The 15272-nt window shown below is 42.1% G+C and overlaps 1 protein-coding gene across 2 annotated transcripts; it reads left to right on the top strand.

Annotated features, from left to right (window-relative positions):
- LOC106366289 (U1 small nuclear ribonucleoprotein 70 kDa-like) lies at positions 1–3298 on the top strand. Of its 2 annotated transcripts, XM_013805876.3 has the most exons (9): positions 2–211; positions 459–573; positions 647–726; positions 817–892; positions 977–1041; positions 1129–1191; positions 2147–2228; positions 2309–2528; positions 2620–3298. In XM_013805876.3, the coding sequence occupies exons 1-9, from the start codon at positions 119–121 to the stop codon at positions 3131–3133; spliced, it is 1308 nt and encodes a 435-aa protein (XP_013661330.2). In that variant the 5' UTR covers positions 2–118; the 3' UTR covers positions 3134–3298. The 2 variants fall into 2 exon arrangements, with proteins under 2 accessions (XP_048595504.1, XP_013661330.2); XM_048739547.1 differs by having other exon boundaries at positions 1–211; positions 647–892.
- Positions 3299–15272: the final 11974 nt, after the last annotated feature.

The raw sequence follows: 15272 nt of genomic DNA, 5'->3' as shown, positions 1-15272 counted from the left end.
TTTAAATAGAACTAACATTAATAACAAAATCACCTAAACCCAGTTTAATATTGCAAGCGGAACCCAATCTCCTTCTTCCCCTCGGAAAACCCTAGCTGAGCTCCGATCGCGCTTCGCCATGGGGGACATGAACGATCCTTTCATGCGTAACCAAGCCGTCCAGGCTCGCCCTAAGGTCCAGAACCGATCCAATGTTCTTCAGCTCAAGCTGGTTCGTCCCTCTTTTCTCCGATTTTACCTCTTCTTCGCTTAGCTCCCTGATTCGAATTTGGTTGTTCTGTTTCGGTATAGCCTGTGTCGATTGAATAATCAAACTCTTCCAATGCTTAATTTGTTGCGAGATTCACTGATTTTTTTACTATTGGGGTTCCGATGCTAGTAATCGATTAGGTTTCGAATCTTGGTTTAATTAGTCTTTAAAAGCTCTGAAGTTGGATGATCTGTTTGTTAATTTGCAGATGGGTCAAAGCCACCCGACTGGCTTAACGCCCAATCTCTTGAAGCTCTTTGAGCCCCGACCTCCATTGGAGTTCCTTCCACCTCCAGAGAAGAGAAAATGCCCTCCTTACACAGGTTTTGCTGCTGAGTCTCTTTTACTTTACTTTTTATGGGCCTTTGATTTAATTCTCCTGTGTGTTCATTTTAGGTATGGCTCAGTTTGTAAGTCGCTTTGCTGAACCTGGAGATCCAGAGTATGCTCCACCCAAGCCTGAAGTTGAAACACCTGTATGTTTTCATCTCGACTTGTCTCTGTATTATGCTAAGGTCAGTGATATTTATATAGTCTTTTATGTTTTGTTTTATTTGGACAACCAGGCTCAGAAAAGGGAGAGAATTCATAAATCACGACTGGAGAAGGGTGTTGAAAAGGCTGCTGAGGATCTACAGAAATGTAAGCTTCGCATCTTTGTAATTATATAGCCGGATTTTGTTTTGGTTTGACTTGAAGTTACAATTTGATATTTTTGAATGGTAGATGATCCGAATAATGATCCGAATGCTTCTGGAGATCCCTACAAGACGCTGTTTGTTGCCCGACTTGTAAGTTACGCTGCTTGTTGATTTCAGTCTCATGTACAGGTGTGTGTTTGTGGTGCTTGACTTTATGTTTCTCTTGTTTTATTTCAGAACTACGAGACCTCTGAGAGTAAGATTAAAAGGGAGTTTGAGGCTTATGGTCCAATTAAGCAGGTATGTATCTCTCAGCGTTCCCTAACAGGTTCGGTAAGAAGTGGTTTTCTCTTTGCAGTATGTTTGGTTTTCCGTCCACCAGTGACTAAGTCTATAAGGTCCTTAATTTTTTACAAAAAGAAAAACTTTTCCTCGGACCAGATTTTGAGCTGTTTTTAAACTGCCATGCTTTGTCTTCTTTTACTCTGATTAAAGCCACTGTGCCTTTTTCTCATATCTTGCCAAAATAAGTAAGTAGTAAAAGAGATATCACGGTTCATAATTGTAATTTCATAAACATTTCTGCTCCGGGGTGATTTGTTGAGATGTTTCGGGAAATCAACAATAGGAACAGGTATAGATCAGGTAACTTTTACATTTTGACCTGTCTTTTTAGACGATATATATTCCTTTTACCATGATACCGAGAGTGTACGCTCACTGGTTTCATAGTCTCTGAGGTATATTTTCTGGTAATCTTTCCTGGTAAGCCACTAAGAAATATTCTATCCCCATCTTTCCCTATCTATTTGGTTCCTAAGAAAATGATTCATCCTACACTGGAAGTTCGGGCAGTGAATGTAAGATCTTAAAAAGTAGTCGTGAGTATACCACCCTTCTCTATTTTTCGTATTTTAAACAAATCTACTAAAACTTTTGTGTTCTGGCTTGAAAGGCTAGCAAAAGTATTATCCGCTCTATGAAGGTGATCTGGTAAACTAGTACATTATACACATTTACGTATGTGATATGTTTATATCTAAATTTCGTAAGTTTTAAAACCCTGGTAAGGGGTAGTTAGACTTGCCATGGAATCCATTTTTCTGCCAATTCTTGATGTGGTGATGATGTGGAAGCCTGTTAAGAAAAAAGGTTGCATGTGCTTGTTTGACATGTAACACATGTATCTGAAAGCTGTTTCAAGTTATCACAGAGTTTGTGATTTCTTGATGTCTTTGTTTTGTCAACTCGCCAGGTTCATTTGGTGACTGATCAGCAAACCAATAAACCCAAAGGATATGCCTTCATCGAGTACTTGAACACCCGTGACATGAAAGGTGCGAGAAACCTACTTGTAGTGTTGTTCTCTGTTCCAATATCTTTCTTTGCTGACATACATCTTGGTGTTCTCTTATAGCGGCATATAAGCAGGGTGATGGAAAGAAGATTGATGGCAGAAGGGTGTTGGTTGATGTTGAGAGAGGTAGGACGGTCCCGAACTGGCGTCCCCGTAGGCTTGGTGGTGGACTTGGTACAACCAGAGTTACCGGTGAGAAGATTGCTGGCGAGGAGGAACAACAACAGCCCTCCCAAGCAAGAACATCCCGCTCCGAGGAGCCTAAAGCCCGCGAAGACCGGTAAAGACAATTCTTTCTTCACAATAACTTTGCTGTTTCTTTCCTCTTTTACTGTCACTTTGTTGTGGCTGATTATGTTGCGTGTATGCAGTGAGAAATCTCGTGATAGGGGCAAAGAAAGGGAACGCGAGGTGTCTCACGAGCGGTCTCGTGAAAGGTCTCACGAGAGGTCCCGTGAACGGTCTCGTGATAGACCGAGAGAGAGTCATAGAGAGGATAAGCACCACAGAGACAGGGACCGAGGTAGAGACAGGGGGGATAGAGACAGAGAGAGCAGGCGTGACAGAGGAGATAGAGACCGTCGTTCACGGGACCACGATAGGGAGAGGAGTAGGAAAAGGGATCGGGACTACGAGAGCGGAGAGTATGAAGAAGAGGGCGAGTATGAGAGAGGTGGGTCGAAGCAGAGGAGAGGGGAGTCAGAGGAAGGGCATGGGTACTACGAAGGGCGTAGTAGACGTTCGAGCCATTATGAGCGTGAGGAGGAACAAGGAGGTGACCAAGACCGCTACGATGACCGTTATGGGAGAGTGGAGGAAGAAGAATACCGTTATGATGATCGTGAGTATAAGCGGTCAGAGCGTTCAAAGTCGCGTGATTATTAATCTGATGGCTGCTGACGTTATTTTCTTCCGCGTAGCGATAAACAATAAACTTGTTTGTGTGTTGTGATGGAAACTTGTGCGAATCTTCGTTACTGCTTCTGCTTTTGTTTTCGTATGACAATTTGTTCAGCATTTTAAATCTTTAAACAGAACCATTTCAGCTTATCAGTGTTTTGAATCTTTGATATCACCGCTAGTGTTCAGTCAAAGTCAAATGTAAATTCACAAAAGGCGATTAGGGTTTTGAAGTTTTTGGCTCACGTAACATCTTGTCCAGCCGATGTCGGCGCCGGAAACTCCTGTAGTTCCGGTGACGGACCCGCCGTTGAGTAAGGATGGTCCAGTGAAACAAGGGAAGCCTTCATGGGTGAAGGTAGTTGAGAATGGTCCGTCCCTTACGGAGCATGTTTTGGAGATAGGGTTGAGTGATGGGAAAGAAGTAGTCGAGGTTCCAGACGACGTGATAGCAAACTCTGTTCCTCTTTGGGACGATCTGCTAGAGGGACGTTTCCTCGCAAAGGCACCACATGTGGCACGGATCCATTACATAGTGAATAGGATCTGGCCTCTTGGAGATAAATCAATTAAGATTGATGTCTATGAAGTTAATGAGGTCACTGTGAAATTCAGAATCAAAGATGAAGCAACAAGGAAACGAGTACTTCGTAGGGGGATGTGGAATATCGCGAATATTCCGTTGGTTCTCTCAAAATGGTCACCGGAAGATGAAGAAGAAGAGGAGGAAGAAATCACAACCATACCAATGTGGATCGTCATGAAGAATGTTCCTCGCAGAATGTTCTCTTGGAAAGGACTAGGTTTCATTGCTAGTGCAGTGGGTAAACCTAAGAGATTGCATCCGGATACACTTCTGTGTAATAGTTTTGAAGAAGCAAAAGTTTTTGTTGAAGCAGATATGACAAAAGAGCTACCAACTCATCATCGTTTCAAGTCAAAGCTGGGCGTAGATGCGGAGGTGGAGTTTACCTACCCATGGTTACCGGACAGATGCACAATCTGCTCTAAATGGGGACATTTGCATGCAGCTTGTAAGTCAAAAGTGAAAATCCTAACCAAAGACAAGCCACAACATGTGGAGAAGAATGGGCGGGAGAATACACAAGAGAGAGTTCTACACAATAAAGAGGCTGATACAGTACAAAGAAATGATAAGGAAGTTGAGGTTGTGGTAAGTATTGAGAGTATGAAGGATTCTGAAGCTGCCATAGGATGTGCAGATGGAGAAAAGAAATCAGATGATCTTCTCACTAGGGGAAACATGTCGTCAGACATAGAGATCGTTCACCACGAATCTGAGAAGTCTAATGGCAATACATCTGAGGGGGAGAACTCAGAATGGCTAAATGTATCACCTACTAAGACTGGAAGGTCGGGGAACAAGATTACGGCTCAAAACCAGAATCATAATCTCAGCTCACCATCTCGATTTGCAATTTTATCTACGGCGGAGGATTCAGTAGAAGAAGTAGATGAAAATGAAGCCAATATTACTGGAAAGGAAACAGAGGAAGGAGAAATAATTCCTGAGAGTGTGGGGAATGAAACAGATGAAGGAAAAGAAGAAAGTGAAGTCAACTCTCAGGAAGTAAGAGAAACCAACATAATGAAGGAAAAAGTTGAGGTGAGAGAAGAACGATTACTTCGCTCCACTATTCCTCGACCAACTCGTGGCTCCACCAAAGCTCAATCAGACTCTCGAAGCACTAGTACTAAGGACACAATCCAAAGTACTGGTGGAAGAAAGAAACACTCTAAAAAACATTAATGTCGGGTTTCTTCTGGAACATCCGAGGTTTTAATAAGAAGAAGAAGCATGTAGTTGTAAAGAAGTGGGTTGAAGATAAAGGGTTTCAATTTGGTGCACTTTTGGAAACGAGGGTTACTGAAGGAAGAAGTAGGAGGATCTCTGCATCAGTTTTCAATGGCTGGTCTATGATGTCCAATTATGAAGATAATTCTTTGGGTCGCATTTGGTTTGTATGGCGGTCTGACGTGCGGGTTACGCCTGTGTTTAAAAGTGATCAATTGATCACGGTGTCTATTGCTCTAGAGGGGGACGAAAAAGAATTTTTTCTCTCTGTTGTCTATGCTCTTAATACAGAAACAGAGAGGCAGGTATTGTGGGAGGATTTGAAGAATCATCAAAATTCTCCAGTATTTCGAAGTAAACCATGGCTGGTGATGGGGGATTTTAACGAAACTCTTGACATAGCCGAGCATTCACTGTATGAAACGAGCCCAGTAGTCACACATGGTATGAGAGAGTTTCAGAGTGTCGCACAACATTGTTCTCTGCTTGATCTCCCTTCTCACGGTCCAGTTTATACATGGAGTAATAAAAGGACTGAGGGGATAATCTCAAAGAAGCTGGACCGTGCTTTGTTTAATGACTACTGGCTCAACTCTTTTCCGGGCTCGTATAATGTGTTTGAAGCAGGAGGGTGTTCAGACCATTTACGGTGTAGGATACATTTGAGTTCAGAGCAGAGTCGACCTAAGAGGCCTTTCAAATTTGTTAATGCGGTGGCAAGTCTTGAAGGCTTTCTACCGATGATGGCGCAGTATTGGACGGCTTCGGTTCCCATATACTCATCGACCTCATCTTTATACAGATTCTCCAAAAAATTGAAAGACCTGAAGCCAAAGATCAGGATCTTAGCGAAAGAGAGTATGGGGAACCTGACAAGAAAAACAAAGGAAGCATATGCGGATCTCTGTTTAAAACAGGAACAATGTATGCATGATCCTTCAGAGAGAAACTCCGAAGAAGAAGCCAGAGCCTATGATAGATGGGACAAAGTATCAGACCTAGAGGAGAGTTTCTTAAAGCAAAAGTCAAAGGTTCACTGGTTGAACGTGGGTGACAAGAATAATAAGGTGTTCCATCGAGCAGCCACTGTGCGAAACATTCAAAACTCGATAAAAGAAGTAGTCTGCCGGGATGGTAGAGTGGTACGAAAACCAGATGAGATCAAAGAGGAAGCAGAGGGTTTTTTTAAGGAGTTTTTACAGCACAAGCCAGATGATTTTGAGGGCATAGAGGTGGAGGAGTTGAGGGACCTCTTGACATACCGCTGCTCTGACTCGGTGAACGAAATGTTATTAAAAGAGGTCACTGCAGAGGAGATAACCAAAGTACTCTTTGCAATGCCAAGTGATAAATCTCCAGGACCGGATGGTTACACGATTGAGTTTTTTAAGTCTGCATGGCCAATCATCGGAAAGGAATTCATCATCTCTATCCAGTCTTTCTTTGAGAAAGGTTTCTTACCTAAAGGCATCAATTCCACAATTTTGGCTCTGATACCTAAGAAGACTCCAGCCCGCGAGATGAGAGATTACCGTCCGATCTCTTGCTGTAATGTTATTTATAAAGTCATCTCCAAACTCATCGCAAACAGACTGAAGCACACTCTTCCAGATTTTCTTGCTTTGAACCAGTCTGCGTTTGTAAAAGGCAGGCTACTTATTGAGAATCTCCTACTAGCTACTGAGTTGGTGAAAGACTATCATAAGGACTCGATCTCTCAGCGGTGTGCTTTGAAAATTGACATTTCCAAGGCTTTTGATTCAGTTCAATGGAGTTTTCTCTTGAAAACTCTTGAGGCTATGAATTTTCCAGCTCAATTTATTCATTGGATTTCTCTTTGTATCACCACGGCATCCTTTTCGGTTCAGGTGAATGGTGAGCTTGCTGGATATTTCCAAAGTGAGAGGGGTTTAAGACAGGGATGCGCCCTTTCACCATATCTCTTTGTCATATGCATGGATGTGTTGTCAAAGCTTCTCGACAGATCTGCCCAAAGACATCAACTCGGTTATCATCCTAAGTGTAAGAACTTGGGCCTCACACACTTAAGTTTTGCGGACGATATCATGGTCTTTACGGATGGGAGAGTAAGATCAATTGAAAGTATAGTGGATGTGTTTGATTACTTTGCGAAAATATCTGGCCTAAGGATAAGTATGGAGAAATCAACAATATATTATGCTGGAATATCTGAGGAAGAACGAGAAGAGCTGATAAACCGGTTTGAATTTGCTTCGGGTACGTTACCGGTGCGCTATTTGGGTCTACCGTTGCTTACTAGACAGATGCGTGCGACTGACTATCAAGTGCTTATTGAAAAGATCAAGAGCCGTATCTCTACGTGGACAAACGGTTTCTCTCCATGGCTGGGAGACTGCAGCTCATTCGTTCAGTACTGATGAGTATTGTAAACTTCTGGATGACGGGTTTCAAGCTGCCGAGTCAATGTATCAAGGAGATTGATAGTCTCTGCTCAGCTTTCTTATGGTCAGGACCTTCTCTAATCACAACGAAAGCGAAAGTATCATGGGATGTTGTGTGCTTACCAAGGAAAGAAGGAGGTCTGGGCCTTAGATCACTCAAGGAAATGAACAAGGTGCTCTGTCTGAAACTGGTGTGGAGATTACTCTCTGCTCAACCTTCTTTGTGGAGCAAATGGATACATACATACTTGCTTAAAAGAGACACTTTCTGGACAGTGAAAAACACAACTTCTGCAGGTTCATGGATGTGGCGGAAGCTTTTAAAATACAGAGACATTGCAAAAAATTTCATCGCAAGAAGGTAGGTGATGGTAATCAAACATCTTTCTGGTTTGACTCCTGGTCTTCACTAGGATGTCTATTGATCTCACGGGGCCCGAGGTTGTATTGACATGGGTATCCGCTTGACTGCGACTGTCTCTTCGGCTCTGCAACGACGCCGGCGAAATCATCGCAGTGAGATTTTCAATAGTATTGAGGCTGTTCTGGAGCATCAGAGGAGTAATCTAACAAATGCGGCTGACTACTCTATCTGGAAGAGTTCTTCTGATACATACAAGTCTGTCTTTACTACAAAAAAATACATGGAATCTACTCCATCAGGAAGGAACCACAGTTGAATGGTGCAAAGGTCTCTGGTTCAAACATCATACTCCAAAGTTTGCATTCTTCACATGGCTTGCTCTACACAACCGGCTCTCAACAGGAGACCGTATGCTTCAGTGGAATGCAGGAGTTAGCTCGGCATGTATCTTCTGTAACCAGTTTGAAACTAGGGATCATATATTTTTCTTTCACTTACTCGGCTGCTGTCTGGTCTCAGCTGATGAGAGGTTTGCTGCGTACTCGATACACACAACACTATGGACAGAAGTGTTGGAGCTCACGCTTGACAACAGTCTTGGTATGATCACCACCTTTCTTACACGATATGCGTTTCAGATCACCATACATACTCTATGGCGTGAGAGAAAAACGGGACGGGGCGGGCAAAACCGACGGCACGGGGCAAAGTCCGATCTCAGTTCAAGCATAGTGATATGCTGTGGGAGCTTTCTGGCCAAAAGAAAGACAAGAAGACTCATGTGATTACTATGCGAGTAGAACTCGATGAAGCCCAAATGAAGTATGCTACAACTGAGAAGGAGTGTAGCATTGTCTATGCCTCTTTGAGAAGTTCAGAAGCTATTTGGTTGGGTCAAAAGTCATAGTTCACTGATCATGCTGCATTGAGACACCTTTTGGCCAAGAAGGATGCTACACCAAGACTGTTGAGGTGGATCCTGCTGTTACAAGAGTTTGATCTTGAGATCAAGAACAAGCCAAGAGTTGAGATAATGTGTAGCTGATCACCTGTCTAGACTGAAGATTGAGTGTGGGATCCCCATTGATGAAGGGCTTCCAGAAGAGCAGATCATGGGCTATAGAGCAGTAGTAGCAGTTGTGTGAAACTGGAAAGAAGCTTGAAGAAGTGAAGGCACTGAAGAGAAAGGTCCTTGGTATGCTGATTTGGTGAACTACTTAGCTTGTGGAAGAGAGCCATTGGGTCTTGAGGGATATGCCAAGAAGAAGTTCTACAAATATGTGAAGAGATACTATTGGGATGAGCCTTACCTCTACATACTTTGTAGAGATCAACTTATCTATAGAAGAGTAGTAGCTAAAGAAGAAGTTGATGGGATCCTTACACAATGTCATGGACCATCCTATGGAGGATTTTTGCTACTTTTAAGACTGTTTCAAAGGTGTTACAAGCTGGGTTTTGGTGGCCCCATATGTTCAAAGACACTCAAGACTGTCTCTAAATGTGATTCATGCCAAAGGAGAGGGAACATCACCAAAAGGAATGAAATGCCTCAAAACCAATTCTAGAAGTGGAGGTGTTTGTTGTGTGGGGTATTGATTTCATGGGACCATTCCCATCATCTTTTGGCAACAAGTACATCCTTGTAGTTGTTGACTATGTCTCCAAATGGGTGGAAGCTGTAGCAAGTCCCACCAATGATTCTAGAGTGGTGATCAAGATGTTCAAAAGCACCATTTTTCCAAGGTTTGGAATCTCAAGAGTTATGATCAGTGATGGAGGTTCTCACTTCATCAACAAGCTGTTTGAAAGTCTTCTCAAGAAGAAAGGTGTAAAGCATAAGATGGCAACACCTTACCATCCTCAGACAAGTGGGCAAGTTGAGATCTCTAACAGGGAAATAAAATCTATCCTAGAGAAGATTGTTTGAACTAAAAGGAAAGATTGGTTTGACAAGCTTGATGATGCACTTTGGGCTTATAGGACAGCTTACAAGATCTCTTTGGGAACCACACCTTTCAACCTTGTGTGTGGAAAGGCTTGTCATCTACCAGTTGAGCTTGAGTACAAAGCATTGTGGGCTGTTAAGTTGCTGAATTTGACATCAAAAGTGCCAAGGAGAAGAGACTTCTCCAACTCAATGAGCTTGATGAGATTAGACTAGATGCTTTTGAGAACTCAAGGATCTACAAGGAGAAAAACAAAGCTTTTCATGACAAGAAGATCTTGAAGAGAGAGTTCAGTGCTGGAGATCAAGTGCTTCTCTACAAAACTCTAGATGAAGTTGTTTCCCAGGAAGCTCAAGTCAAGATTGTCCGGTCCTTTCAATATCAAGGAAGTTAGGCCATATGGGGCAGTTGTGTTTGGAACAACAATGGTGGAGACTTTAGAGTGAATGGGTAAAGAATTAAACTCTACATGGGAACCAGAACAGAGGAGGAAGAAGAAATCTCGTTCCACTCTCCGATCCCACTCCACCTAGCCAAAAGGGAACAAGTCAAGCTAGAAACTTAAAATAAGCTCCTTGGGAGGAAATCCCATGACTATCCTTGTACATATTTCTTTTTAGGACTTTTTGATCAGAGGGTCGAGTTCACATCAAGTTAGTGGGTACACTGGTCTTTAGCAGGTTGAAAGATCAGTTCAATTGATGGTTCAGTAATTTACACTAGAGCGGGTATGGCAGCGGGGTGTGCACGTCGCACTGAAAGTTGGTCGACTCGAGACGTTCCGGAGCGAGGTGATGCAGCGAGGTCTGGAGGTCGCTCTGTGCGTCGACAAGCTTGAGCTTACCTGGAGCGAGCTAGTATTGCGGGGTGATGAAGCCGCGCGTCAAATCTGAACACATAATCGAAGTTGGAGCGGGGTGTGGCAGCAAGGTCTGAAGCTCGCGCCACCGCTCGAGAGCTGTCGATGGTTTCGAGCGAGGTATCGCAGGGAGGTCTGGTACTTCGCGCGTCAAATCCAACAAAAAAATGGAAGCCAAAGTTGGCGCGGGTGTGATGGCAGCGAGGTACCGAAGTCGCTCCACGACTGCCCAGGTATGATTTCTTGACCCGAAACCCGACCCATACCGATGACCCGACCCGACCTACCCCTAACCCTACCCCGCTCCCGTCTCTCTCTCTCCCGTTTTCCTCTCTTTTCCCTGGTGACACCGGAGATGAGGCCACAGCCTTTTTCCCGGACGCTTAGACAGGTACTCCATCACCTCACCCTTGTATATACCAGTTTAGCTTTCATTTAACTTTCTTTTCGGTATCTCTTCTTCTCTTGGACACACAGAGACTGTGTGATTCAAGTGTGGGGGAGGTACCAAGTATTTAATCATTTAAAGTGTTTTATGTCATGCATTGTAGATACATATTTGCATGGAAAATCCAAAAAAAATTGAAAAAATTTCAAAAACAACAAAAAGAAAGCATGTAGTTGCATTTTTACGATTGAGTTAGAGCATACACCTATTTGCATAGAAATTCAAAAAAAAAAAATTAGATGTCTAGGATCATATAGGTTGCATTCATTTGCATAGGGAACCAGGATTGAAATACCTGTATAAGGACACATGTCTAGAATTCAATCTAACATCCTAGCCAAACATATCAAGTAGCTTAAGCATATCAAGTAGCCTTGAAAACTCTTCTTGAAACTTGTTGCTTGTTTGATGATTGGCATTGTTCTTGAAACCAGCTCCAACCTGAATCTAGACTTGAACGAACTTAATCTATCTTGCATATGGGCACTTGCATACTTAGTCATGGATCTCATACACATTTGGGTTATCTTATTCCATTTTACCATTCTTTGTTAACCCAAATGGCACTCTATACCCTTGATCCCTAGCCATTCTTTTGAGACCAAGCATTGATTTGCATGAGTGAGACCTCTTTTGATAGCTTGTCTTGTGCAAATCTTGAGAGTATTGGAGGCGACATAGATTTTTTTTCCCATCTCTTGCTAGCATAGGAACCTCATTTGAGCTAGCATCTAGGATGGTGAGTGGGTTTATGTGCTCTAAAAGTTTAATGTCTTGGGTTTGGGATGTGAGAAATTGAGAAAGATGAACAAGAGAGTGTAAAAGAAAAAACCTAGGGACCAAAAGAAAGAAAGAAAGCTCTAGATTATGTCATTTGAGACCTTTCCTCAATAAAAAAAAAGAAAAAAAAGAGAAAGAAAAAGAAAAAGAAAGTCTCAATAAGATAGTAGGGAAGGGCAAAGAAAAAGAATTAGAGCTAAGAAGTGAAAAGAAGGTCCCTAGTGGTTGAGTCAAAATAAAAAAAAAGAGTTGTTCATTGGGTGAGTGAGTGTAAGTGGGTGTTATTGTTATTTTGGGTGTTGGGTGTGTAATATGAGGATAGAACTTGGGACACTTGAGAAAGGGTAGAATGATGAGAATAGATCTATGTATGCATGAATTGCTTCTAGTCTTAGATAAATTATGCAAATGATCAAGCTCCTTGTTCTTGAGTGATAACCACCTTGAAATGATGCATTAAACCCTCCTCTCATTCATATTAGACATTGCTTCCCTAGCCAATGACTAAATCATGTGCCCATTTGTAAGAATTCACCTTGTGTGTGTGTGAATGATGTGAGAGTTGGCTAAGGAAACTTGTTGGTTGGATGACAATGTGCCTTGTGTAGAGATAAAAGAGTCTTGCTAGGCTTTGAGAAACTAGAGTGCACTAAGAAAGTTGCTCATGCTCTTTGCTATGTTTTCCTTAGGATGTTAGGTTGATGGCTAGAAAGTGTCCTTTTGGTTATAAGTTCTCATTTCCAAAACTTCTCTCCCTTTTGCTCTTGAAAGTTACTTGTGGACAAGTAAAGGACTAGTATGGGGGAGTTGATATCTTGCACATTTGCATTGTTTTTTAACTCTTCATTCTTGCATGTTTGATCATTTAGATTAGGGATTATGCATTTTAGTTTCCTTTTTGCATTGCATAAGTCTTAATCAGGTGTTGGAGTGTCCTTTGGAGTTCTTGGAGGTACTTGGAAGCATTTGGGATCAAAAAGAGAGTGGAAAGTGTTGTTGAGCGAGTAAGAGCACCGGAGCGGGCAATGGGAGCGAGCCCTGCGACACCCTCTCAGATGAAACGAAGGCAGGCGCGGGGTAGACGCAGGGGGTTCGGCACCCGCTCCGAACCAAATCCCATCTTCAACTCTCGAGAGTCGGAGCGACCAAGACGGAGCGAGGCCCTTAACCCGCGCGCAATTTGAAGACGTTGAAGCTGCATTTAGAGCGACGTCCCGCAGCGGGTGAGACAACCCGGCCAAGCTCAACTTCTCCTCGATTCTCTAGAAGCAGAGCGACCCCGGTGGAGCGACATCATGAACCCGCGCGCAATTTGAAGACGTGAAGCAAACATCTTGGAGCGACGTTCCAGAGCGAGGTGACTAACCCGCTCTAGATGGGGAGCGACCTGGCGGAGCGACCTAACGTACCCGCAAAATTTCTTTTCTTCTTGTCGAAATTTATGTTTATTTGGGTCTTTCAGGTTGTTGACTGAGCCCATTAGGTTTTAGAAGTCATATAAAATACTCTCTAAACCTAATGTTAGGATCTTATTTTGTTTTCTATCTAATCAAAAAAGCTACTTTTAGGTGAAAGATCTGATCTTGATCAATTTCTCTTGTGTTTACTTGATTGCTTTGATCATTAATCATGTTTTGACTTAGATCAACTAATGATTTAGTGTCTACCATGATAATGAGTGAGTAGTCATCTTTGGATTCATAGGTTAGGAGAATAGGATGATTAAGTGATGTTCTAGAATGTTTAGAGTAGATTAATATGTTTCCTTGCTTGATTGAGTGATTAATACTAAGCTAAAGTTGGCCATTCTGGTTTAGAACTCTAGATATTTCATTACCGCAAGGTGTTCGATGAAATGTCTGAGCCAACTAAACATGCTTTTAGCTTACCCCTACCAAAGGATTTGATGTTAGGGGAGGTAGGAAAGTTGAATGATCTATTCTTAATGATTGCTTGATTGACACAAACCAAAGGGAATTTGATGTTTGATCATGAGAGTAAATGAGCTTTTATCTTGGAAGAGAACTTGCTTAGAATTGATATCTAGACTTAGGGAAATGTGTTGATTGAAACCTTGCCATTTTAGATTATATCTTATTCATCTGAATCAAAATCCTATGTCCATGACTCCTCCTTATCTATTTGATTGAAAATTGCTTGTTAGTTGTTCTTGAAACTTGTTAGTTTTGATTGAATCACTCCATCTTATTGATTGCATTTAGCTTAATTGAAAACCTGAATTCTCTTTGATTCAAAACTCTTAGAAATGGATTGACATCTAAAATACTACATGATTTGAATTAATTAGGACCCTTGAAAAGTCCATTTCAATGCTCATCTACAGGCGGCTTATAGAGTCTTGCGATATCTGAAGAATGATCCTAGTCAAGGTTCTTCTATCTGCATCATCTCCGATGAAGCTAACAGCGTATTCTGATGCTGATTGGGCTGCGTGTATAGACTCTCATCAGTCTATAACTGGTTATTGTGTCTTCTTGGGTGATTCTTTGGTTTCTTGGCAAGCAAAGAACAACAACAAACTGTATCCCGAAGCAGCTCTGAGGTGGAATACAGAGCAATGGCAGATGCAACCTGTGAACTGATTTGGTTGACAACAGTGTTAGGCGAAATGCATTGTTCGCCATTGTCTCCGGCCACTCTATTGTGATAATCAGTCTGCTTTATACATTGCTTCCAACCTGTTTATCATGAGCGCACGAAACATGTCGAGGTAGATTGCCATGTGGTGAGAGAGCGCTTAAAGAGTGGTTTCTTGAAAACACTTCATGTCAAGTCCGAGTTCAGATAGCTGACGTTCTCACCAAGGAAGTGCAACCGGGCTTTTCAAGAATCTGATTGACAAGATGAGAATACACAGTTTGTGCCTTCCATCTTGAGGGGAGGATATTAGATTATATGAACCAACTGGTTAAGGTTTCCTTTTGCCTAACCATCGGTTTAGCTTCCTATCACTAAAACCGGATGTATATATATCATAACATAGAGAGTTGTAAACATTAACTTGGCATTTTACATGAATAATACTCACTTACTCTGAGCTTGAGTACACTAATACATTATTTAGACTTACATAAAATAAGAGTAATTGATCGGTTGGAATTCACTAACAACCCCACATTGAATGTTTTTTAATGTGGATTTAATATGAAATGTTTTGATAGAATAACAAAATGTACCGAGACTCCGGATCCGGTGGTAAAGATAATGAACGTAACAATTAGGTCACCGGATCGAGAAGACATGGTACCATGGTTTACTCTTAAAGAAGGCTCTAAGTACACTCTCTTGTTTACTTTCGTGTGACCAACAACATTGTGTCCGGTCTCCGGTACAGCAATACAGTTTGGAAGACCGGAATCAAGGGTATTTTCATATCTTCACGCACTCGTCTACCACAATATCAGTTACAATAATATTTTGAAACCTTTTCTCTCGTTTTTGTTTTTACTCTTTTCTGCGAACAG

Source organism: Brassica napus, chromosome A9, assembly GCF_020379485.1.
Source record: "Brassica napus cultivar Da-Ae chromosome A9, Da-Ae, whole genome shotgun sequence".
NCBI lineage: Eukaryota > Viridiplantae > Streptophyta > Magnoliopsida > Brassicales > Brassicaceae > Brassica > Brassica napus.
The sequence above is the reverse complement of the archived record's forward strand: the minus strand, read 5'-3'. Positions and strand labels throughout refer to the sequence as shown.

What these genes read in the sequence shown, in the direction of transcription:
- LOC106366289 (XM_048739547.1), top strand. Translation starts at nt 119, where the DNA reads ATGGGGGACATGAACGATCCTTTCATGCGTAACCAAGCCGTCCAGGCT. An exon ending in CGCTGTTTGTTGCCCGACTT is followed by an intron (nt 1,042 to 1,128) that starts GTAAGTTACGCT and finishes GTTTTATTTCAG; the next exon opens with AACTACGAGACCTCTGAGAG. An exon ending in CCTAAAGCCCGCGAAGACCG is followed by an intron (nt 2,529 to 2,619) that starts GTAAAGACAATT and finishes GCGTGTATGCAG; the next exon opens with TGAGAAATCTCGTGATAGGG.